The 27,042-nt window shown below is 36.9% G+C and overlaps 1 protein-coding gene across 2 annotated transcripts in view; it reads left to right on the forward strand.

Annotated features, from left to right (window-relative positions):
• The window catches only part of LOC134845598 (cysteine protease ATG4A-like), a 245,316-nt gene extending 218,730 nt beyond the window's left edge, over positions 1–26,586 (forward strand). The window contains exons 2-10 of one of the 2 annotated variants that reach the window (XM_063862567.1): positions 9,376–9,448; positions 9,511–9,795; positions 9,864–9,971; positions 21,529–21,696; positions 23,491–23,780; positions 24,549–24,627; positions 24,934–25,111; positions 25,570–25,691; positions 25,887–26,586. In XM_063862567.1, coding sequence (XP_063718637.1) covers positions 9,418–9,448; positions 9,511–9,795; positions 9,864–9,971; positions 21,529–21,696; positions 23,491–23,780; positions 24,549–24,627; positions 24,934–25,111; positions 25,570–25,691; positions 25,887–25,954 — 1,329 coding nt within the window. In that variant the 5' untranslated portion in view covers positions 9,376–9,417 and the 3' untranslated portion in view covers positions 25,955–26,586. Of the gene's footprint in view, positions 1–9,375; positions 9,449–9,510; positions 9,796–9,863; positions 9,972–21,528; positions 21,697–23,490; positions 23,781–24,548; positions 24,628–24,933; positions 25,112–25,569; positions 25,692–25,886 lie in introns of those variants that run through there. The other variant, XM_063862569.1, reaches the window with a different exon arrangement.
• Positions 26,587–27,042: the final 456 nt, after the last annotated feature.

Raw genomic sequence — 27,042 nt, forward strand, 5'->3', positions numbered from 1 at the left:
CTCGTGTCGAGTTCAATCACATCAACTTTAATCATCTCCTTTTTAGAAAATTCCGAAAGTTTTGACTGAATATTGTGATAAAGGAATACCTGGCTGTAACTTCGGTTACTAAAATACTTTCGACCTTCTGATTATGCTTCACTAGTACTTCTTTAAATCACTCCGCCAAAAAACTGAGTGAAAGTGAAATACAACGTGAATAAAAGTAACGAGTCAGCAGGTGATTAGAAATCAAACCAATTAGATTTATAAGACTAACACCTGCACAGAAAAAACTGGAATTGAAAGAAACTGATTGACCTGATACGAGGCTACGGGTGCAATACCTTGAACTTCAAAAACGTTTAATTTGGAAATTATCCATCGTTATTTAAATCTCTCCATATGAAACCAAATTTTTTTGGGTAATTATTGAACTGTTTTTCATCGGCAAGTTATAGTTTTGAAATCCAAAGTTTTGTAATCAGAAATGGGCTGAGTTCAACTTTTTCGGAAAACCTTTTCTGGAGCTACTTCATATTTCGCTGAAGCAAACTAAAATTTCAAAGCATCATTAAATGTTCCATCGTCGTTCCCCAAGCAACTTTTTGATTTAAGTAACTTTTGCTCCTAGTGCTGAGGCAAAGCGAGAACCTTTGGCTGCCTAGAGAACTGATAGCAAAATTAGGTTATCATTCATATTCACTTTTGTTAACTTACATACTCCACAAGTAAAATTGTTTCTCAGGTATGTGGATGACACTGTTAGAACAGTCAGAGGTGAGCCGAGTTGTGTTCTCGATGCCGCCAATCCTCTTTATGCAAATCTACAGTTCATTCTAGAGGAAACTAAATCAGAGGTAAATTTGCCTTTCCTGCTTTTGAACATTAATGTATCGCAGGATAGGGGTGAAATCTGCAGTTGGTACTGTGACTATACTGAACTATAGAAGCTGCGCCCCAGCTAAAAATAAGCGTAGTGTTATCCAAGCCACTGTACAAAGAGTTTTTAGGAGTATATCTAACTGGCAGCAATTTGATAAGGCTATGGAAACTAATAGAACGCAATGGCTGACAAATTAGTACCCTGAAAATTGGTCCGCAAAAGTGGCAGCAGACGCCCTGTGCAAAATCAATGAGGGTAAGTGTAAGCCCGTGGATAGTTAGAAGAGTTCGTCAACTCAAAGACCAAAGGATGCGAAGCCACCAAAACTGATGGTACAATATAGAGGTAACCAAAACCAAAATTTTGCAACCAGGTTACGAAATTCAACTAATGCTCAAGTGGTTTTCACCACAAGAACACTAGAATTATGTTTACCCTCACTGAACTCAGCATTTTCTATAGACCTCAAGAGCATTTTCACCTATGTCGGACAAAGTGTTCGATATTTGACCACTAGAAATGAGGAACATAAGAAAGCAGACTCAACGGGTGGCCTCCACCTTTAGCAATGCAGTCTTGCTGGAAATAGCCCAGATCTTAGTTGGGAAATCATAGATAGGTCAAACAACCAAACAAAACTTTTAACACTAGAGGCAATACACATCAGGAAAGAGAAACCGGGTTTGAACACGTGCGATGAGTTTAAGAGCAGGGAGTTAACACTGAAAGTTTAGTCCCAAAAACACAAAACTTTTGAGGTTAAAAGTATTTTAATCTATTTGGTAATTTTAAAAGTCAATTGTGATTGGCTAATTTCTTAACATGATGGCTTGGAACCAAAATTTATGTGGTCTTTGGTAATATTCTATCTAAACTCCAAGCAAGGTGTAATGTTAATAACCTGATAAGCAGACACAAAAAAAAGCTTTAGAAACTATCGGAAAGACAGGACAGGCCATTTAAAAACTTGGATGAAAGGTCAGTTAGAATTTTAGATGAAGCGGTTTTGCCTCTTTGGGTGCGGGAAGTCTTAAGTTTTGGACTACAACATCCGGTACGAGACAAGTTTTATGAAATTCACTTCCTTGCGGCCAGTGACACTTTTATTGTCTGAATTGAATTTAAATAGATTACCCGGAGAAAAATTATAAGAGATTGAAGCAGCTGTAAAGAGATATGCTAAGAATGTGAAACAGACCCCCTCTGACAAAAGTGTTGAAAAAGCCAGAAAGTATTTGAAGGACAACGGTCTTCTGGCAGTGCCGTTTGATAAGGGCGTCGGTTTTTGTGTATTGAAAAAGGAGACATATGAGAAGAAACTGAAAGATTTATTACAGGCAGAACAATTTAGTGAGAGGAAGAATCTGACAGACAGCGTGATGATGAAAAATGAAAAAGACATAAGCAAGGAATTACTCGCCATGAAAAAGAAGGACGAGATTAGCAAAGCGCTGTATACTAGGTTGAGATCAACGGGGCACAGCTGGCTAGGCTGTATGGATAAGCAAAAGTACATGAACAAGGCACACCACTTCGTCCCGTCCTTTCTTCACCTGGTAGCTCATATGACAACCTAAACATAACATTGGCAAAACACTTTGATGAAATTGAGGGGGCAAACATAGAAACAATCACTCAAATGGCCATGGAGATCTTGGAGAAAACTGAACTGGACTCTGATAAGAGTATAATCTCCCTTGATGTAAAGAGTTTGTACACTAATGTCCCGCTCAAGGAAGCGGTTGAAATAGCTCTGAGGAGATTATATGAGCAAATCAACCCTCCGGAAACATCTCGCAAGACTATGAAAAAACTACTGAATTTGGCAGGGAGTAAGGTACACTTTAAACGCACTTGTTTGTGGTATGTACAAAAAGACGGTTTAGCAAGGGCGCCTCCCTTGCAGTAATGCTGACCATTTGTGGCTAAAGGAATACGAACCTGCATTAGGAGAAAGATTTACCAAAATTGACTATGCTAAATGAGGGTAACAAGGAGGTCTGCCCTGGATATCAGAAAAAGGTGACATATCGGACTAAAGGGGTAGAATGCGAAGCTTGTTTGAATTGGTACCACTTAGGGTGTGGTAACATATTGGAATCTGAATACTCAGATATCGCTGAAACAGTATGGTAATTCATTGCTTGCAAAAAACACCAGGAAGCAGATCGGGCTGAGAATGGTGTTAAAGTTTTCCTAAGATAGAGAGAGAGAGAGAGAGAGAGAGAGAATGACTTGAATTACCCGTCAAGGAATTACAATTAATATTAAAACTGCTCGGAAAAGAATAAAAAATAGCTTCTGCAATGTAAACAAGGACATTTTAAGAAATCTGTACAAGAATAATTACAATTAAAAAGAGTAGATACACAGCGTAATAGAAATTTCTTGAGTTCACGTTTCAGTGAGGAAATATTGCCCAAAAAGTTTATATCTGAGTTACTTAAAATAAAATTAGCATTGTTTACAGTTCTATAAAAATAAGAAGTGCGAGAGTAAAATTTTGTAAAAGGATGTAATTGAAAAACCATTCTACAATCTGAGCGCAAACCCGGTCGGGATTAGCCATCGTAACATTATTGGAAATATCAAATTTATCAAACCCCTGGAGCAGTTTGCTAAATAGAACGACAAAGTGGACGACAAAGTTGACGACAATGTGGACAACAAAGTTAGAATTGTCAAGTGCGATCTGGGTTAGTTCTCGAGGCTGCCAATAAGTTGCATCCAAACTTGCAGTTCACCATAGAAGAACTTGATAGTAGCGGTATTTGGCCTTTTTCGATTTAAATGTCGACGTGGACTCGGGACAAAAGGTCACTTGTTGGTGGTGCCAAAAACCCACAGATACCGGCACCATTCTAAATTTCAGAGGTTGCGCACTTTTGCAGTACAAAAGAAACGTTATTGAAGGGACAGTTCATAGGGTTTTCAGAAGTACCTCAAAACGGAAAAATTTTGACAAGGCTTTGGGAAAAAAATCGGAAACAATGGATTGCAAATCAATATCCGAAAAATTGATCGGACAGGGTAATGTTTGAAACTCTTAACAAGATCATTGAGATAAATAAAAATTTATAGGTGAAATAATCAGAACCGAGAAATGAAAAATGGTTAAAAGACTCACCCTTCTTTTTACAATGCAATATCGAGGCAATCCATCTCAACTGTTAGCTGCAAAGGTTCAGCAAATATCCGGAGCACAAATAATTTTTACAACAAGAAAATTGAAAACATGCTTGCCATCTCTCAAAACTTCCTTTGCTCGTGACCTGAGATTCAAAGTGTTGTATAAGTATAAGCTTACATGTAGTGGATGTAACTCCACCTTAGTCGGCCAGACAGTCCGACATTAAGCCACGCGGGTCGTTGAACACCGCAATGGGGACTCCCCAGTAGGGCAATACTTGTTAGAATGTAATAAGGAGGTAGGCGGTACTGCTGTGCTGAAGTCAGAGATTAAAGACTAAAGAGCCAACAATCATAAGCTACTCACACTAGAAGCTTTGCATATTTGGAGGGAGAGGCCGAGGATCAACACACGCGATGAGTTCAGGAGCCGGGAATTAACACTAAAATTATAGTTTTTGTATAACATAGCTAAAAGTTAAAAAACTGGCATGTCAGAATCAAAAATATACCCAAATCGAAATTTTTAACCATGAAAGAACTATAAGCTAAAAAGAAATATCAGAAATTTACAAGAAAATGTTATTATTGATCACGTAATTTATTATGTAATCACAGTTGTTTAAATTTGATTGGTCAAAAAGTTTTAAAGCACTTCTAGACATGTTTCTCATTTTTCAGATATTTGATCGTTTTATAAATGTTGTAAAAAATTTTAATCCTGATGATGCACAAAAAGTGCGAAAACGTTTAAATTAATATTTTGAATTTCTTATATTATAAATAACATTAGTAAATTGATGTTTTATCTTCATTTAGATTAGCCGGGATTTAGCCGGGAATTAGCCGGGATTTAGCCGGGAATTAACACTAAAATTATAGTTTTTGTATAACATAGCTAAAAGTTAAAAAACTGGCATGTCAGAATCAAAAATATACCCAAATCGAAATTTTTAACCATGAAAGAACTATAAGCTAAAAAGAAATATCAGAAATTTACAAGAAAATGTTATTATTGATCACGTAATTTATTATGTAATCACAGTTGTTTAAATTTGATTGGTCAAAAAGTTTTAAAGCACTTCCAGACATGTTTCTCATTTTTCAGATATTTGATCGTTTTATAAATGTTGTAAAAAATTTTAATCCTGATGATGCACAAAATGTGCGAAAACGTTTAAATTAATATTTTGAATTTCTTATATTATAAATAACATTAGTAAATTGATGTTTTATCTTCATTTAGATTAGTATATTGTAAAAAATTCTGACGACGCACATCGCTGCGAAAACGTTTGAATTTTTCTTTTTATCAAAAATTTCTCTAAATTACATAATGAGCTTCTTAAAATTCGATCGCACCGTTCCTTAAAATCATTTTGCAAAAAAGCAAGTATTTTTAGGAGGTTAAAACCCATAATGTGAATCTAAGGAATTGAATAACCAATTGAGAAACTTTGGTTGCCACCGAACCTCGCAGTTAACGGTACCTCGGATTCCGGAGTGAAAAAACAGTCACTGAATGCAATTTACTGAAATTGCTGGTACAGTTTCGAGCTCTGCTCAAACATACGCCGCAGTTGCTTCAACTCCTACTACTGTTCCTGCAATTTCTTCTCCTGTCGATTATACTTGGACTCGTGAATTGAAAATTGATGGTATATCCGAAAACAGAGGTGATTTCGAATCACAAACTGAATCTGATATTCACCATATTACTGCTATTTTGACTCACCTAGGGGAGGATTCTTTTGTTAAAATTAAATTTTTCAAGCGCCTGGGAAAACATATTGCTACCAGTACGCGCCCACGCACCTTACTTGTTGAATTTACTTCCCAATTTGACTGTGTCAAAGTTTTATCTAAAGCTTACAAACTGCAATCCTTTCAATCTCCCATTTACATTTCAAAATCTCTGTCTCCTACTGACCAAATCAAATTGCGTAAATTATTGAAACTGAGGACTGATGTTTCCCCCAAAGACAACATTCCAAAGAGCGATCTCAAGATAAAAAACCTGAAACTTTACCATAATAATGTGGAAATTCCGTTACCCGAATGACTAGCGGATTTGAGGTTGTGTCTTATCAACGCTCAAAGCTTGATAACAAGTACTCAACGTCTCAAGCTATGCAATTTTCTGCTTTCTAACAACATTGATTTACTGTTTATCACCGAAACCTGGCTCTATGATGACATAGAGAATCACGAAATCTTCCCTGCTTCTGGCTATCACGTCCTCATGCGACTTGACAGAACTTCAGGAGCACATGGAGGAGTGCTTATTGCTGTCCGTGTGAGCCTGGAACTCAGTATTTTATCATCCTTTTCTTAGTATTTTATCATCCTTTTCTTACTCTGATTTTTGCTGTTCTATCATTATTGATTTCCAGAAAGCATTTTATAGTTTCTTATTGATTTACAATCCACCTCAAACTTCATTATTCAGAGTTGATCCTTCTGTGCTTGTTGAGGCTATGTTTAACCACCGTGATGAGGTTGTAAAATGTCTCGGTCGCAAAGTTGCGAAAGACCGAGTTGTTACCGCAGTTCTCGGAGACATCAACCTTCCTGATGTCTGCTGGAGCTCACACACTGCTACTTCTGATTATTCAAACAAATTTTTGACAGTACTAGATGATCTTGACTTGCTTCAAATTGTTGATTTCAGCACCATAGTTTCTGATAACATCCTTGACTTGCTCTGCGTTTCAGATCCTCATCGATTTATAGTTTTCGAGGTGCCACTGCTTATTCTGATCATTTTCCTGTTTTTGCGCATGTATTTGCTGCAAGTTCAGTTTCACATTTTACTACAAAGCGATCTGTCACTTACTCAAAAAGTAGTCTTAATTTAGAAAGTTTCAGTCGGGCTATATCCCCCTTATACTCTATCTTGCATTCAAACTGTCATAATGAGTTCATTGACAAGTTCAACGAAACTGTTTATCAAGCACTTGATTCTTCATGTCGTAAAATTACGGCTCGCAGAAAAGATTTTCCTTTTTAATTCTCATCTCATTCTATTCATATTGCTAATAAACTGAGAACTATGAACAATTCGAATTGTGTTAATCCCCAATATCTGTCTCAATTAGAGAATGATTTCTCAAACTCAGTTGAACTCGATAAAACTCTGCTGATTCAACGTTTTTCGCCAAATTCTTCCAAGCAAGTTTTTATGTTTCTTAACCAGTTTAAATCGACACAACCTGTCCCAACTAAACTTTTTTGGGGACGCAAACAGGTCGAGAGCGATGTTTTAATTAGTGAGACTTTCAATCAATATTTCGCTTCTTTCTCCGCTTGTTTCTTTCCTTTTCTTATCCATTATACAATCTTGTGTTTGGCCCAATTCCTGGAAAACTGCATTCATCACTCCTGTTTTCAAATCTGGTTCTCCTTATGATATTACCAATTATCGGTCAATTAGCATACTTCCTCCTCTTTCACTCATTTTCGAGCATATTTTGTTCAATTATATTTACCCTCGAGTTCGATACAAAATTTCGAATGCTCAGCATGGATTCCGCAAGAAGCGTTCCACCATAACGCAAATGCTCTAATATCTAGATGAAGTATATCACACTCATGATGCCAAAATTCCTTGCGCTGCCATGTATTTCGATTTTAGCAAAGCTTTCGATTCTGTCAGGCACGACATTAATGTACAGAAGTTTGCTGCTTTTGGTTTTGACGATATTTTTACCACTCTTTTGATTTCCTATCTTTCAAACCGTTTTCAATGTGTTAAAGATCGAACAAGCATTTCCACCACTTCACCAGTTACTAGTGGTGTACCTCAAGGGAGCGTACTGGGTCCTCTGCTTCTCCTTTTGTTTATTAATGATCTTCCTGATATATTTAACCTTTCAAACTGTTTCTTTTCGCTGATGACTCAAAACTCATTTGTAAGACAAATTGCAGTGATTTACAGTCTGATGTGGACAATTTCACTCATTGGTGTACTCAGAATGGTCTTAAGATCAATAAAGACAAGTGCAATTTCATTATATTCAATGGAAAATTTCCTGATTGTATTTTTGTTAACAACCAATCTGTACATTCTATTAATTTTCTCAAAGACCTTGGTCTGCTTGTTAGCTCTGATCTTACTTGGTCAGACCATATTAGTAAAAAACTTCTATCGAGCAATAAAAGCTTTCATTTTATCAAACGTTCTATTCCATATCACATTCCACTTTCTGTCAAATTCATGTTCATCAATACTTGTGTTAAAAGTATTTTATTGTATGCTAGTCCTGTGTGGTCTCCCTCTTTAACTATGTTAAGGAAGCTTGAGAACTTCAACAGGAAATGTCTTACCTGGGTTACAGGTCATTTATCTTATTTAAAGCAACTTTCTTTAACGAATTCGCTTCCCATCTCCTTCACGCTTATATTTAACGACCTTATCCTTTTCCACAAAATGTTAAATGGCGACTCAGAACTCCCTTTTGCTGCGTATTATTATTTTAAGCTGACGACATCAAGATCCAGCGCGTTGATGACAGTGAAAACCGCAAGAAGATGGTCAACCGAGGCGTTCTTCACCCACCGAACAGCACGTGCCGTGAACTACATGCTGAAAACAACGGAGATCGACTTTTTCACCTCGTTGCGCCGTTTTCGCAGTACCCTCAAAGACTTCTTACTAGAGCGCTCTAAACTCTTCAATCGTGAAAACTCATGCACTTGGTTTTTGAAGTGCCGTTGCTCTTTCTGTAGATCTTAGTTTTTAACATATATTTGTTCATCTATTTATATAAGTTTTGCCTTATTTTTAATAAGGGAATTAATTCTTTTTGTTTGTGTTGTTTTGTTTGTGTTTGATGCATTTGATAAGCTTGGTTTGGGCTATTTTTTTGAACCAGTAATTTTGCTTTATTGTCCGTCGCTCCCAGATGAACAGGCGCATGCTCGGTTTGTAACCCCGGAACGGCGGCGGTCGAGGTGGAAGCTCGTTAAGCTGAAAAATATAGATATGTTATTAATGATGGATATTGTTTTCAACCAATAGCTTCTGAAGTTCAGGATGCCGCTGGCCTTAACACTGAGATTTTTCTAAGAAAGCTCTGCAAGATCTTGAGCATATGTATCGAGGAAGTTTCCGATCTCGTTTTTTCAGAAACTTTAATGTTGGAGTTTTTCATGAAAGGACGTTTACTCTTGGCCTTAAGGATTTTTAGCTCTAATCCCTATTCTGTATCGCATGTAATGCGAGGTTCAGCTTTGCCTCAGTGGTAATTTGAATAGCACATTTTGCGAGGCTTTGCTGTGAGTCCATGCAATAGTAGCGTTGAGAGTTGAGATAGATTTAATGGACTGAATCGAATGGTTGAAAATGTTCGCATTGGAATTTTCTGTGGTAGCGTTGCTTTTAGTTATAGCATGTGACACAGCGAAATTGAAGGGTTAACGTAATGGCTTTGGCGCCCCAGCATATAATGAGACGTAAGTATCCAATACATTACCCAAAAAGTATTTCTTTTGCGTTTAAATTGTTCGATGTTAAGGTACTGTTAATCATGTGTCGCCTGATTCGTCGGTGTCTGCCTCACCCGATGATCTTGAATGGCTCGGACCTGTCTGGGTTCTTGGAAAATTTCACAATGGAAGTACTCAAGACGGGAGACGCTACCTCAAAAAAGACATCCAAAGCCGTCTTTTAATGACATACAGGAAGGGGTTCTCTACCATTGGAGGGACTGAGTTTTCGTCTGATAAAGGATGGGGCTGCATGCTAAGATGTGGACAGATGATGCTGGCTCAGGCTCTGCTTTGCTTGTGGGTAGGTCGAGGTACTTGTTTGTATCTTTTGCTATTGTTTTTTGCTCTGAAAAAATGTACGCCGTATGGATTTGTTTAGACTGGCAATGGCAGGCGTCTAATGATTCGGAGCAGGATAGAATTTACCAGAAGATTTTAGAGCAGTTTCTTGATTACAAAAACAGTCTCTACTCAGTTCATCAAATTGGCGAGTTGTTTGTTATTATTTATTGTATTGATAGGAAAGTGTGGAATAAATTTCACCTAAAAGTGTCCGTTTTGGCTCGATATGTTTTAACCATAAATTAAGCACAAACCACGGGGTCGATCGCAAGTAAGTTTTGGAAATAAGCATATCAATAATGTTTAAAACGAGTATAATGTCTGATAAACAGCTCAAACTATTAAAGTGAACTAGAGTTATCAGCTAAACAACCTAGTTTGGATTACAGTTAGGATGTCTTTACTTCGATTTCCTTAGTAGCTGAAGCCTAATTAATAAATCAATGGTTTATTTGATAAGTTATGTTATAGCCGCGTTTAAGCGTTCGCTGCTATGGTTAAGCGTATAAAGCACCAGGCCTAGTTAAGCTAATACATGTATAACATTGTGTAAAATGTGCTGGATATTCTTCACAGCATTCTTTTTAAGTAGCCAAGCAACAATGATTAAGTAACTCAGTGATATGATGGCCAGGAAACTATATTGAACCTTCCCTATAGAAAGATCGTTCGTAACGTGATCATAAGCAAAACAATCGTCCGATTTTATATTCTGTTCGCATTTTTTGTGTTAGTTTATCAATCTAATCTATCTATCTTCATCTGCTTTTCTATTTAATCCTGCGAGAGCAAGTTTTTTGTAATCAGGAAGTAGACTCCCCCATAAGCAACTTTCGTACAAATCGATAAGAAATTGAAATTTGCTGAAATATTGAATCTTACCACCAACTTTCAGGCTCCTTCCCTCTTGGTCTACAGTTATGTTGGTACCTTTGCACCCTAAGATCTGGGTCTCCCGACCGGACCATCTTTTTCAGTTTATCGTTTTAAAAGCTGATTTAGTGATTGCAGCGGTGTTTTCATTTTTTCGTAAAATTGACGATTTGTTCAAACAAAAAATTCCGAGTTTCTGTATCGTTTTCTATTTGCTAGCTTGCAATGATACGCTTGCGTTGCTGCGCAAGTCATAAGAAGCTCCGCTTGGACTCTGTTTTAATTGTGTGAGACATATATCTTGCCACATTAAAAAAAAATTGCAAATGTTTAGCTCGTAAAGTTAAATAAATAAGTTCAATTCGATTGGAAAACAAAACAGGAATTAATTTTTATTGCATCAAACGTTTTTGAGTAAAACTGCATTTAACTCTGAAACATGATTCTTGCGATTCCCTTGGTAGTTCAGTTTGGTTTTCCGATTTGAGTAAATGGATCTGTCTTCTTCCTTCTCGAGCTTTCAAAAGAAGATCAGAAACTTGAGACAAAAGTTGTTCCATATACGATGAATTGAATAGTTTGTACTTGGTAGAAGTTATCAGAACATTTTTAGAAGGCTTTATCGATAAACCACTTTCTGTACCCATTTCGATAACTTCGATAGTTTGTTGGTTGTGAACACCAAGTATCGCTTACCGCTTCCTGGAAGTATCGAATCTTCAAGAAGAACCTCTCCCGTCATGGTTTGCTAGTATTTAACAGGCAGCTCAAAATCGAATCCCGTTGGAATCATTGGCTGATTTTGTGGTTTGAGTCAGGCTCTTAGGATCCTTCCTTTGACGTGAGGCACTACAGAAATCTTTGAGAAATCTGGTGTGGCTTTTGCCAGGCATTTGACAACATCTTCTATGTAAAAGAATCCGTGCAGACCGCTGCGTAAGCTGTGATCTACTTGATGACATACATTTCCATTAAAGCATAGTCCGGCTGTGTGTTCATGTGGCGACGACTTGAGGAATTCGCCCTTTAGAGCCCATAACCTGGCTTTAAACTGTTGCTTTGATTACCGCAACTCGCACTCCCAAAGAATGTAATTGACTTATTCTCTTTTCTTCTGAAAATAAGAAGTTTGAAGCACTTTCTCGCTCCCTTTGTTACCCAACTTAAATATTTCGTTTGCATCGTAATTGTTTTGACTTTTGTCGATAGTTTGTGAAATGCATGTTTTACAAACTGAACAAAGTTTTGCGTCAATAGGCTAATGTTTAATTGCTAGTGAGGATTAAAATATGGCCAAGTAACCTGGTATTACACTTCCTAAACTGATCAATTTGCTCGGATTATATTCGGTGTTATTTTTTTTCTATCAGTCAACATTAACAAACATCAAAATAAGCTTAAAATTTTGGCAACCCCAAATGTGTCCTACTGCTTGTGCCACGTAGCTTATTGTTTTTTACAATCAAGGCTCTCCTATAGAAGGTCAACTGAAAGTTAGTCTTAAAGGTAAATTGTTGAAAAGTTAAGTTCAAATAGCGATATTTGTGTAAATGTCAGCTCAATAGAAGAAAAAAACAAATCAGAATGCATAGTATGGAGATTTAGATTTCCAGCATTCTGAATTGAGTTTTGGGGGATTTTGTCCTGGGGTATTTCATCTCATGGGGGATTTTGTGCGGGGGATTTTATTCAGGGAGATTTTTCATAGACCCGGGAGGAATACGTTCAGCGACAGTTGACTATGCGTCTCCTAAGCTCATAATTTCAGCTTTGGTTCTGTAGAGCTTATTGACTTATTAGCTCTGAAACGGTTTTGGTGTTTTATTTTGGGTATTCTGTTTGGGTGAATCAATTGATTTGACGCGCTTGCATTTAATTGTAACTAAAGATCAGAAACTTGAGACAAAAGTTGTTCCATATACAAAGCAATGAATAGTTTGTACTTGGTAGAAGTTAACAGGACATTTTTTGAAGGCTCTCTCGATAAACCACTTTCCGTACCCATTTCGATAACTTCGATAGTTTGTTGGTTGTGAACACCAAGTATCGCTTCCTGGAAGTATCGAATCTTCAAGAAGAACCTCTCCCGTCATGGTTTGCTAGTATTTAACAGGCAGCTCAAAATCGAATCCCGTTGGAATCATTGGCTGATTTTGTGGTTTGAGTCAGGCTCTTAGGATCCTTCCTTTCACGTGAGGTACTACAGAAATCTTTGAGAAATCTGGTGTGGCTTTTGCCAGGCATTTGACAACATCTATGTAAAAGAATCCGTGCAGACCGCTGCGTAAGCTGTGATCTACTTGATGACATACATTTCCATTAAAGCATAGTCCGGCTGTGTGTTCATGTGGCGACGACTTGAGGAATTCGCCCTTTAGAGCCCATAACCTGGCTTTAAACTGTTGCTTTGATTACCGCAACTCGCACTCCCAAAGAATGTAATTGACTTATTCTCTTTTCTTCTAAAAATAAGTAGTTTGAAGCACTTTCTCGCTCCCTTTGTTACCTAACTTAAATATTTCGTTTGCATCGTAATTGTTTTGACTTTTGTCGATAGTTTGTGAAACGCATGTGTTTTACAAACTGAACAAAGTTTTGCGTCAATAGGCTAATGTTTAATTGCTAGTGAGGATTAAAATATGGCCAAGTAACCTGGTATTACACTTCTTTAACTGATCAATTTGCTGGGATTATATTTGGTGTTATTTTTTTTCTATCAGTCAACATTAACAAACATCAAAATAAGCTTAAAATTTTGACAACCCCAAATGTGTCTTACTGCTTGTGCCACGTAGCTTATTGTTTTTTTTACAATCAAGGCTCTCCTATAGAAGGTCAACTGAAAGTTAGAGTCTTAAAGGTAAATTGTTGAAAAGTTGAGTTCAAATAGCGATATTTGTGTAAATGTCAGCTCAATAGAAGAAAAAAACAAATCAGAATGCATAGTATGGAGATTTAGATTTCCAGCACTCTGAATTGAGTTTTGGGGGATTTTGTCCTGGGGTATTTATCTCATGGGGGATTTTGTGCGGGGGATTTTATTCAGGGAGATTGTTCCTAGACCCGGGAGGAATACGTTCAGCGACAGTTGACTCTGCGTCTCCTAAGCTCATAATTTCAGCTTTGGTTCTGTAGAGCTTATTGACTTATTAGCTCTTAAACGGTTTTGGTGTTTTATTTTGGGTATTCTGTTTGGGTGAATCAATTGATTTGACGAGCTTGCATTTATTTGTAACTAAAGATCAGAAACTTGAGACAAAATTTGTTCCATATACGAAGCAATGAATAGTTTGTACTTGGTAGAAGTTAACAGGACATTTTTTGAAGGCTCTCTCGATAAACCACTTTCCGTACCCATTTCGATAACTTCGATAGTTTGTTGACTGTGAACACCAAGTATCGCTTACCGCTTCCCGGAAGTAGCGAATCTTCAAGAAGAACCTCTCCTGTCATGGTTTGCTAGTATTTAACAGGCAGCTCAAAATCGAATCCCGTTGGAATCGTTGGCTGATTTTGTGGTTTGAGCCAGGCTCTTAGGATCCTTCCTTTGACGTGAGGCACTACAGAAATCTTTGAGAAATCTAGTGTGGCTTTTGCCAGGCATTTGACAGCACCTTCTATGTAAAAGAATCCGTGCAGACCGCTGCGTAAGCTGTGATCTATTCCTTGATGACATACATTTCCATTAAAGCATAGTCCGGCTGTGTGTGTTCATGTGGCGAAGAATTGAGGAATTCGCCCTTTAGAGCCCATAACCTGGCTTTAAACTGTTGCTTTGATTGCCGCAACTCGCACTCCCAAAGAATAAAATTGACTTATTCTGTTTTCTTCTAAAAATAAGTAGTTTGAAGCACTTTCTCGCTCCCTTTGTTACTTAACTTAAATATTTCGTTTGCATCGTAATTGTTTTGACTTTTGTCGATAGTTTGTTAAATGCATGTGTTTTACAAACTGAACAAAGTTTTGCGTCAATAGGCTAATGTTTAATTGCTAGTGAGGATTAAAATATGGCCAAGTAACCTGGTATTACACTTCTTAAACTGATCAATTTGCTCGGATTATATTCGGTGTAATTTTTTTTTCTATCAGTCAACATTAACAAACATCAAAATAAGCTTAAAATTTTGGCAACCCCAAATGTGTCCTACTGCTTGTGCCACGTAGCTTATTGTTTTTTACAATCAAGGCTCTCCTATAGAAGGTCAACTGAAAGTTAGAGTCTTAAAGGTAAATTGTTGAAAAATTAAGTTCAAATAGCGACATTTGTGTTAATGTCAGCTCAATAGAAGAAAAAAACAAATCAGAATGCATAGTATGGAGATTTAGATTTCCAGCACTCTGAATTGAGTTTTGGGGGGTTTTGTCCTGGGGTATTTCATCTCATGGGGGATTTTGTGCGGGGGATTTTATTCAGGGAGATTGTTCCTAGACCCGGGAGGAATACGTTCAGCGACAGTTAACTCTGCGTCTCCTAAGCTCATAATTTCAGCTTTGGTTGTGTAGAGCTTATTGACTTATTAGCTCTGAAACGGTTTTGGTGTTTTATTATGGGTATTCTGTTTGGGCGAATCAATTGATTTGACGAGCTGGCATTTAATTGTAACTAAAGATCAGAAACTTGAGACAAAAGTTGTTCCATATACAAAGCAATGAATAGTTTGTACTTGGTAGAAGTTATCAGGACATTTTTTGAAGGCTCTATCGGTAAACCACTTTCCGTACCCATTTCGATAACTTCGATAGTTTGTTGGTTGTGAACACCAAGTATCGCTTACCGCTTCCCGGAAGTATCGAATCTTCAAGAAGAACCTCTCCCGTCATGGTTTGCTAGTATTTAACAGGCAGCTCAAAATCGAATCCCGTTGGAATCGTTGGCTGATTTTGTGGTTTGAGTCAGGCTCTTAGGATCCTTCCTTTGACGTCAGGCACTAGAGAAATCTTTGCGAAATCTGGTCTGGCTTTTGGCAGGCATTTGACAGCACCTTCTGTGTAAAAGAATCCGTGCAGACCGCTGCGTAAGCTGTGATCTGTTCCTTGATGACATTCATTTCCATTAAAGCATAATCCGGCTGTGTGTGTTCATGTGGCGACGACTTGAGGAATTCGCCCTTTAGAGCCCATAACCTGGCTTTAAACTGTTGCTTTGATTGCCGCAACTCGCACTCCCAAAGAATGTAATTGACTTATTCTCTTCTTCTAAAAATAAGCAGTGTGAAGCACTTTCTCGCTCCCTTTGTTACTTAACTTAAATATTTCGTTTGTATCGTAATTGTTTTGACTTTTGTCGATAGTTTGTGAAACGCATGTGTTTTACAAACTGAACAAAGTTTTGCGTCAATAGGCTAATGTTTAGTTGCTAGTGAGGATTAAAATATGGCCAAGTAACCTGGTATTGCACTTCTTAAACTGATCAATTTGCTGGGATTATATCCGGTGTTATTTTTTCTCTATCAGTCAACATTAACAAACATCAAAATAAGCTTAAAATTTTGGCAACCCCAAATGTGTCCTACTGCTTGTGCCACGTAGCCTATTATTTTTTACAATCAAGGCTCTCCTATAGAAGGTCAACTGAAAGTTAGATTCTTAAAGGTAAATTCTTGAAAAGTTAAGTTAAAATAGCGATGCTTGTGTAAATGTCAGCTCAATAGCAGAAAAAAAAAACAAATCAGAATGCATAGTATGGAGATTTAGTTTTCCAGCACTCTGAATTGAGTTTTGGGAGATTTTTTGTCCTAGGGTATTTCATCTTATGGGGGATTTTGTGCTGGGGATTTTATTCGGAGATTGTTCCTAGACCCGGGAGGAATACGTTCAGCGACAGTTGACTCTGCGTCTCCTAAGCTCATAATTTCAGCTTTGGTTCTGTAGAGCTTATTGACTTAGCTCTGAAACGGTTGTGGTGTTTTTTTTTGGGTATTCTGTTTGGGTGAATCAATTGATTTGTCGAGCTTGCATTTAATTGTAAATAAAGATCAGAAACTTGAGACAAAGTTGTTCCATATACGAAGTAATGAATAGTTTGTACTTGGTAGAAGTTATCAGGACATTTTTTGAAGGCTCTATCGGTAAACCACTTTCCGTACCCATTTCGATAACTTCGATAGTTTGTTGGTTGTGAACACCAAGTATCGCTTACCGCTTCCCGGAAGTATCGAATCTTCAAGAAGAACCTCTCCCGTCATGGTTTGCTAGTATTTAACAGGCAGCTCAAAATCGAATCCCGTTGGAATCGTTGGCTGATTTTGTGGTTTGAGTCAGGCTCTTAGGATCCTTCCTTTGACGTCAGGCACTAGAGAAATCTTTGCGAAATCTGCTCTGGCTTTTGGCAGGCATTTGACAGCACCTTCTGTGTAAAAGAATCCGTGCAGACCGCTGCGTAAGCTGTGATCTGTTCCTTGATGACATTCATTTCCATTAAAGCATAATCCGGCTGTGTGTGTTCATGTGGCGACGACTTGAGGAATTCGCCCTTTAGAGCCCATAACCTGGCTTTAAACTGTTGCTTTGATTGCCGCAACTCGCACTCCCAAAGAATGTAATTGACTTATTCTCTTTTCTTCTAAAAATAAGTAGTGTGAAGCACTTTCTCGCTCCCTTTGTTACTTAACTTAAATATTTCGTTTGTATCGTAATTGTTTTGACTTTTGTCGATAGTTTGTGAAACGCATGTGTTTTACAAACTGAACAAAGTTTTGCGTCAATAGGCTAATGTTTAGTTGCTAGTGAGGATTAAAATATGGCCAAGTAACCTGGTATTGCACTTCTTAAACTGATCAATTTGCTGGGATTATATCCGGTGTTATTTTTTCTCTATCAGTCAACATTAACAAACATCAAAATAAGCTTAAAATTTTGGCAACCCCAAATGTGTCCTACTGCTTGTGCCTTGTAGCTAATTATTTTTTACAATCAAGGCTCTCCTATAGAAGGTCAACTGAAAGTTAGATTCTTAAAGGTAAATTCTTGAAAAGTTAAGTTAAAATAGCGATGCTTGTGTAAATGTCAGCTCAATAGCAGAAAAAAAAACAAATCAGAATGCATAGTATGGAGATTTAGTTTTCCAGCACTCTGAATTGAGTTTTGGGAGATTTTTTGTCCTAGGGTATTTCATCTTATGGGGGATTTTGTGCTGGGGATTTTATTCGGAGATTGTTCCTAGACCCGGGAGGAATACGTTCAGCGACAGTTGACTCTGCGTCTCCTAAGCTCATAATTTCAGCTTTGGTTCTGTAGAGCTTATTGACTTAGCTCTGAAACGGTTGTGGTGTTTTATTTTGGGTATTCTGTTTGGGTGAATCAATTGATTTGTCGAGCTTGCATTTAATTGTAAATAAAGATCAGAAACTTGAGACAAAGTTGTTCCATATACGAAGTAATGAATAGTTTGTACTTGGTAGAAGTTATCAGGACATTTTTTGAAGGCTCTATCGGTAAACCACTTTCCGTACCCATTTCGATAACTTCGATAGTTTGTTGGTTGTGAACACCAAGTATCGCTTACCGCTTCCCGGAAGTATCGAATCTTCAAGAAGAACCTCTCCCGTCATGGTTTGCTAGTATTTAACAGGCAGCTCAAAATCGAATCCCGTTGGAATCGTTGGCTGATTTTGTGGTTTGAGTCAGGCTCTTAGGATCCTTCCTTTGACGTCAGGCACTAGAGAAATCTTTGCGAAATCTGGTCTGGCTTTTGGCAGGCATTTGACAGCACCTTCTGTGTAAAAGAATCCGTGCAGACCGCTGCGTAAGCTGTGATCTGTTCCTTGATGACATTCATTTCCATTAAAGCATAATCCGGCTGTGTGTATTCATGTGGCGACGACTTGAGGAATTCGCCCTTTAGAGCCCATAACCTGGCTTTAAACTGTTGCTTTGATTACCGCAACTCGCACTCCCAAAGAATGTAATTGACTTATTCTCTTTTCTTCTAAAAATAAGTAGTGTGAAGCACTTTCTCGCTCCCTTTGTTACTTAACTTAAATATTTCGTTTGTATCGTAATTGTTTTGACTTTTGTCGATAGTTTGTGAAACGCATGTGTTTTACAAACTGAACAAAGTTTTGCGTCAATAGGCTAATGTTTAGTTGCTAGTGAGGATTAAAATATGGCCAAGTAACCTGGTATTGCACTTCTTAAACTGATCAATTTGCTGGGATTATATCCGGTGTTATTTTTTCTCTATCAGTCAACATTAACAAACATCAAAATAAGCTTAAAATTTTGGCAACCCCAAATGTGTCCTACTGCTTGTGCCACGTAGCCTATTATTTTTTACAATCAAGGCTCTCCTATAGAAGGTCAACTGAAAGTTAGAGTCTTAAAGGTAAATTGTTGAAAAGTTAAGTTAAATTAGCGATACTTGTGTAAATGTCAGCTCAATAGAAGAAAAAAACAAATCAGAATGCATAGTATGGAGATTTAGATTTCCAGCACTCTGAATTGAGTTTTGGGAGATTTTGTCCTAGGGTATTTTATCTAATGGGGGATTTTGCGCGGGGGATTTTATTCGGAGACTTCCTAGACCCGGGAGGAATACGTTCAGCGACAGTTGACTCTGCGTCTCCTAAGCTCATAATTTCAGCTTTGGTTCTGTAGAGCTTATTGACTTATTAGCTCTGAAACGGTTTTGGTGTTTTATTTTGGGTATTCTGTTTGGGTGAATCAATTGATTTGACGAGCTTGCATTTAATTTTAACTGACGGTGTCAAAAGATAAAAATTCCATAAACATTGAATTCTATCTTTTTTAGGAAAAGTTGTCCGTTTTTTTTTACACAAGAAATTCCTGCGCTGAATGACAAATGACACAAAATGAGTTAGTAAGAGATTTTGTCGTTCCTCTTGAAATCTTTTTTTTTCACCGAACACAAATATTTTTTTCGTAAAGCAAGTGATCACTCGTAAAGATATTAAAAAAATTAAACCGAATCTCTCGTTAAACATCCACCAGTTGTAATGAACGGTCGCTCTTAACAGAACAAATAAGGCTAGAATAATTTGTTTCAAATTGCAAGGAAATGTTATAACTGTTTGTCTAAAGTGAGAACCTATTAAGGAAACTGCGTTTAAAGTTCAAACTTTATTCGATTTGTCCGATTAATTTGCACCAGGTCTGTGCATACACTATGTACTACAAATTCCTTTACAAATTCATTTTTTTGCCTGGTAATTTTTGGTAAATCAAAAATATTTTATATTTGGTCGCGTGTCATATTGTACACAGTTTAGAGTCCATGAACATAAGGAAAAGTTTTTATAGGTCGCGATGATTTTTTTGCGAAGTCTTGAAATTCGTTGAGGCTCAAGTTATAAAGCAGATCATTTCCTTTGTTTAAAAGAAGGCAAACTCCACTATCGTACATCATAAGTGTGAAGGACGTGGAAAACGTGATAGACTTCTAATTTTGAAATTGGATTTTAATTTTCAGATTTTCCAGCGGAATGTAAACTTAAAGTATTATCTAATTTTCTCAGTTTGAGTTATTAAAAGAGAGTCAACCATAAAGGTTTCATGAAATTCAAACAGCTTTAGGGCTGTGTATTTGTATTTGTCATTATGAAATTCGAAAGCTGAAAATTTTTTGCGAAAAATAGTGTTTAATTGCGCGAATTGACTCTTTTCCTACTTTCTAGTGCTTGCAAGTAGCAATGAGATTTTTTTTAAACTCTTTCTTAAATCCTACCAAAAATGGGCCATTATGTTTAAATGTTTCATTTCAGACTAATAAATGGCTGGTTTGTGGATGAAAGATTTTTCCTCATCTGATTTCACATAGCCTTTAAATTAATTTCTCAAAGCCTTTTGGGATGCTACTGCCGACTTGTGTACATCTTCGGTTACAACGAGTTTGCATTTTATCCAGCTTAACTCGCACAAATTTGTGTTCAATTTCAGTGTGTAATGCTTATTGTTTTTATTCTATAGGTCCATACTAAGGGTGCTTCGAATCCTTTCTTCGATTATTTATTTTTTTTGTCAAAACGTTTGTTCTTTTTTTAGCAATATGAAGCTGTTTTTGCCTGTTTCTACAAATTGCCGCTTCGCCTCTTTGTAAAAATTGTTATGGCTGCTATCAAAAATTTGTCTTTTTTTGGTCTTGTGGCCGTTAACACACATTTACTCTTTCGGACTCCCAGCCAAACAGACCTCAATAACTGCGTCAAAGTTTGTTTTTATATTAGATCTTAGTTTACTTCGATTTTTAAATATCCGAAATAATATCCGGCAATTATTTTTGATTACGTTACCCTTTCAGATCAGTTTTCTCCTCTCCGGAGCTCTGACAACTGCTTGGTCAATTTGAAGAAACGAAAATATATCAAAACCAAAACTTTTTTAATCGTGTTGTCAGATTGGTCATCCATCTCAAGATTGATGCTCAATTTCCATTCTTGGTCAGCAAAATGTGACTACCTTTATTGTTGATTCTAAATTTGTAAATTTTCTTCAATTTTTTTTAAATATTGTCGGCTTTGTTATCGCATCGTAGTTTTAATTCGTAATTAATTTCTGTTTGTACGGTGGGACATGTTTTCCTCAAAATCAATTTCGTTCCAGGCAAATTTCGGTATGATTTTTTTCAGAGATCTTTTTCTTTCGACATTTTGTGACGTTTGTTATTTTTTTCTAGTTAGCTTGTCTTGCTATGCTTACGATGTATCTCAAGTGGTGCAAAGCTCCGCTTCACCTCTATGTAGATAAATCTTCATATGAGATTATAGTTGAACTTCATTTGAGATTATTTGGCCACGATGTTAGCATTTACTATATAATTCATCATTTCCATGTCACGTTTTTCATTTTCGATTATCATTTTGTTGTTTTTTCAGCACAGATGGGTGTGTCGGAGGGCAAGTCAGTTGGGGAGTGGTTCGGACCTAACACAGTGGCCCAGGTGCTGAAGAAACTGTCCACTTTTGACGAGTTCACTCCCTACTGCGTACATGTGGCAATGGACAATACTGTAGTCGTTGATGATGTCTACGCATTGTGTAAAGGTAATTCTGTTATTACCCATTACTTCAAATTAAAAACCAATTATATTGAGAAAAAATTGATAATAAAAAAATTGATTTTATTACATAATTTCATTGAGATTTTCTTCGTTGAATTGAACGATCTTAGAATTGACTAGTTCACTAATTTGATGTGAGAGAAATGAGAGTAAGTTGTGAAATTCGAAGTATTTTAGTGGATTAAATGGAATAAAATACACATGATATCAGACTTTATCTGCTTAACCGGTCATTAATATTAATATTCACCCTATGAAAAAAAAAACATTTTCAATCATTCAGTTGCCATCTGATAGAACGGTGTTAAGCCAACAAGCCAAAAATTAAAATTGTAATGCAACATAAGAACATTGTTACGCAATTATCTTAGAGAATTCTTATTTAATATCGGCTTCAAGATATGGCAGTTCGTTAAACATCCGCCGATAGAACATGTTGGGCTCTAAACTTGAGCTCCACTAAGCGGCGTTTTCTGTTCTTTGCTAATGATTTTTAAGGCTAGTTTTTTTCCATGCAAGATGTTTAGTGGGTTTGACGGCAGCATCGGGAAGTGTAAAATATGGTTGCACCACTTCTGGCGTTGCTCCGAAGAATCACTTCTCTTCGGAGATAATCAGCCGTTTCATGGCATCAAAGCTTTTTGTGAATCTATTAAACTTGTCTTAGTGTGAGCTGATCGTAAGCCTACAAAGTGTTATGTATTTGACTTGAATCAATCCACTGGTCGCGTTTTAGGTCTTGATGAATAACAGATTAAAAACGAACTCATTGTTTTTGTTCGTAACCCCAAGTCACAAACATCTCTATACATTGTAGCTGTTCTCATCTTTCATCTAATCCCAATCAAATGAGCTTAGCCTTGTCGCCAAAAATTGCTTTGAATCAACTGAAGACGCCAACTGAAGAAATGTTCCAAATACGTTGTTTGTGACGCTACCAGTTTTAACAAACAACATGGCGGCCTATTTAATGGTGCAGTCTGAATTCAAATTGGGCGCCACATGATTCCAGCAAGTCGCTTGTAAAACAGAAATTATGCAAATTTGTTAAAGAAGCCTTTCAGGTAGACATTATTTTAAGTATATGCAGTGGAATCTATTTGCAAAAAAGGGAATTTTGAATTGAATTTGATATTAGAGTAGAGAAGCACCATTTGCATATAAATCAATTTGGATGTATTAGTCTGTGCATGCGTGTATGGAAGGTGGAAATAAAAGGCAAATCTGGCTTTTCGCGATATGGCGCTTTTTCAATTTTCGGGGCGAAATTTGGGCGTATTGTAAAGCGTTGACAGGATGAGGTATATGGACTTAATTTATGGGTGGTGGTGAATAGAAGACCCTCGAGTTATCTTCTTAGCAGCTGAATTGACAAATCGGTGCAAAAACGCAGCAACTTTTCCATGCTCTGTATCATGTCATGCGCGAAGTGCCTAGATTAGATTGGCACAAGTGGAATAGGCTTACAAATGCGTATGAAGTAATCCCAAAAAATCGTACCGGGCACTACTTCCTTTAATAATTCGACTTGCACAAAGATTTTTTGAGGGTGACAAATCAAGCAGTATGGCATGATTGATTTAGATAGAAAGCCGTTTATAGACAGGGTTATAAGGTGACACATGAATCGAAACAAGGTTTCGGCTAAGTCTTATGAAGAATTATTCGTGAAATGAAGTTAAGCTCAATTTTGAGTATCCAAAAAGGTGATGATAATAAGGAGTATAAAAAGTCAATAGATATCCGATCATTAATTGACAACTGTTTTCTGTTTCAGCTTTACCCTTTCGATTTGCACAAAACAAGAAAGGAGCGACAGACGTGGACAGTGGGACCCCAAGTGCAGAATTAAACATCACAGATGCTCATCAATCCTCATTCCCCCCTACCTCAACTGGATCGAAATCGAACATGGCCCCCGAAGGGGCTTCTTCAAGCGGCTGCAGTAGTCATTCGAATAAGGACAGAGAGACTCATTGTCTTAATTCGTGGAGACCGATTCTACTCATAGTTCCTCTCAGATTAGGACTGACTGATATCAATAACTCTTACATTGAGCCCATAAAGGTATGCTCATTAACGAGCTGAGATTCTCAACTAAATATTGAAAATGGCCATTCGATAGTTGAAATACTGCCATGAAAAAATCTTCTTCCCTTCACAGGAGCTGATTTATTTAATTTTTTATACGCTCGCGATAAGCAAGCGTTATTAAACCGAAATATAGACTTTTTTCTGGTTAATAACTAGTTTAAGAAAATCAGTTGAATCACTTGCTGGCTTATTTTCACTTCTCTTCTCTTAACATATTCCAGGTTGCTTCCCTTTGGCCTGGAGGTTATGCACTTGCCTTTGTACCCTAAGGTCTGGTTGGAGTCGTGACCGGACCTTTTTTTTCAGTATCAAGGAAATTGAAAAAATTTCGAGAAAAGTGAATTGGTGGTTTTTCGTTTGTTCGCTAAGTTTTGTCGGCCAAATTGCCACAACGAATTTTGTTTGTGCTGTAGCCAATTTTCATTGTTGTTGCAAATGCAAGTGTTGCGCATTTAATTTCAGGGGGGCTTGAAAGATTAAGAAAAAACTTGTGTCTGCTGAATGATTGTCGGCCTTGTTTCTTTTTCAGTAAATTTTGTTCTGTTTTTGCTGATTTAAAATTGAAGTGTCTGGTGTGTTTGCATGGAAAGAACTTCTATAGAGACATATGAAAGTTTATATGACCTAGTTTTTTTTAGAAATTTTCTCATTTTCGATTTTTTTATGTTTGTGTTGTATCGCAAGTGGTGCGATGCTCCGCTTTGCCTCTGTGTCAATTCATTTAATTTGTTCGATTTTCAGGAGTGTTTCCACATGGAGGAGACGATGGGAATCATCGGTGGTCGACCGAATAGTGCCTACTACTTCATTGGATATCAAGGTTAAACATTTACTAGAATGGCCAAGATCTCCATTTTACGGATTGCTGTGGGTCTTTATTTATGAAGAGTTAATTGGCCTTTTTACCGAATGCGTTTGTTCAAAACTTTTGGTAGACGATTACTTGCTATTATAAGATTAGAAAATCTGTTGAAGCCGGTAAAAAGCACTGCGGTGTACGCTTAGAAAACTATCGAAGTCAAGAAAGTTGTATTATTGAAGGTGAATGTTTGACCCATAACAACAACTTCAGGAACATTTGACCATTGCGGTAGGTAAATAACAGCAACTTGAGGTTTTGTTACAGGCTCTTTCTTATTGTACTTGGACCCCCATGACACTAAACCGACAGTGTCAACAGTGACAGATGACTCCTCCTACCACTGCGACAGTGCAAAGCGGATGCCCTTTACTGCCCTGGATCCATCTCTAGCCATTGGCTTCCTACTCCAGAGCCAGGCGCAGTTCGACTTCTGGTGCAGTAGGTTAGAATGAGTTACTTTGATTGGAAGCATGGTTGTCCTAGCTCTCAAGTTGCTCAACGTGTTAATTTCTTTCTAGAGCTTATTTCTTTGAGCAAAGAAAATTGCCAAGTTAAGTAGATACTGTTTAACAACTTGCAAAAGTTGAATGAGTGAAAAACTTTTTGATTTTTTTGCGACAATTGAGAGGTAAACTGGTCAAGTGTTGGCATTACTTTCATGTATTGTTACATAATTTGATTTCTAGGTGGTTGATGTAATTTATTCTTGTGAAAAGTTAAATATAATTAATTGATTAGTTATAGGAGTGGATAGCAAAGCATAAATCCCATGGGATTTTGCTTAGCTTCCAAATTTTGTCAAAGTCCAATTGTTAGTTAAACATGTATATTATATAATGATTTTTATCTACATGAATAAATGTAATATTTATGAAAAATAACGATGTACTCATTTTTCAGACTGAGGGACAGTGTGATTACGGACAAGAAGCAGCCGCTGTTTGAGATTGTGCAAAAGAGGCCGGCTCATTGGCCTCCCCTCGAGGTTTATCCTTCTCTATCGCCTGCCCAAGACACAATAGGTCAGTGTAAAAGTTACCCATTGTTTCCACCTCAATATGCTCCTAGTAAGTGGTAGACACCCCGAAATACAAATTTCACTGTTGAACTTCTGTTGAAAATTTTCGGTTTTGATCGATTAAATATGTCACCGAAGCTTCGAGCTTAAAAATTATAAATGATCAATGATTATTATTATTATCATTTTTTAAATTTAGAAGACATGGCTGCTACATTCTTGGAAATCAGCGCGCGTGAGATGGATGACGATTTTGTGGTCATTTAAGGAGAACACGTCCATTGGCCATCAACTGCTGAAGGGAAATGAGTTTCGAAGACGAGCTGATCCCGTGCTACAGCGCTTTTCCAAACGTGCCAATTAATTACTACTAAGAAGAATACTTCAACTTTGATTGACTAGAAAGAAGCTTCAATCGGTCTAATTAAGTGCGAGAGGGTATAGGTTTCAGAGTACAACACCTCTATGGCTCCTTCATTCCCTGTAATTATAGCTTGTAGAGCAACAGGAACTGGATATATTTTGAGTTCGAGTAGATTACTCATTGGTGCTATATTTGCTTAGTTAGGTCATACAAGTTTCAAAGTGAGCTGAACTAATGTAAAGACGTGAACTGAACTAAAATGGAGCATAAGTTACAGTCAAAAAGTGTACGTTTTCAAACTGCCGATCACAGTGGATTTTAACTTCTTTAGAAATTAAAGGTTTTATCAGTTGTTAAATGAATATTCAATCAGATTCAAATCTTTTTGGTTTAGTTCTGTTAGGCCAACCCAGTTGTTGGCAATGTTTGGTTCTTCTAAAATTAGTTATTAGTTCTGGAGATATTAATGAAATGACTACCCTTGTCTGTTATTGATGTCCTTGAAAAAAAAATAATTTAATTGTAATTTTCTCAATTTCCTTCAGTAGAGTCAATATGGTTTTAGTCGCATCAATTTCATTTTAAAACTGCCACAAATCATATTGAGGGTTTGAATAGATAAATAAATTTTGACACAAGCTGATCGGAGCCATTTTCAAGTGTTTTTTACTCATTTAGGCCCTGGTTCAAAATTGCTGTTCGAAATACTCTAAGTGGAAAGTACATATTTTGAGTTTATTTTGAGAAAATTTTAAAGAGTCGATGAACATAGCTCAGACTCTTATTTAGGTGCTGATGATTTTTTTCATTTTTTCCGAAAAGTCTTAAAATATGTTCAGACTCAAATTTACTTTTCTTAAATTGGATTAATTCTTAAATTGTGATAAAAATTAAAACTTTTCTTTAATTGGATAAATTTAATTTTAAAAAGTCAATCATAATTTGATCTAGAATTTCAGAAAGCTTTAAAGACATCTATTTGTTTCTATAA

Source organism: Symsagittifera roscoffensis, chromosome 5, assembly GCF_963678635.1.
Source record: "Symsagittifera roscoffensis chromosome 5, txSymRosc1.1, whole genome shotgun sequence".
Classification (NCBI taxonomy): domain Eukaryota; kingdom Metazoa; phylum Xenacoelomorpha; order Acoela; family Convolutidae; genus Symsagittifera; species Symsagittifera roscoffensis.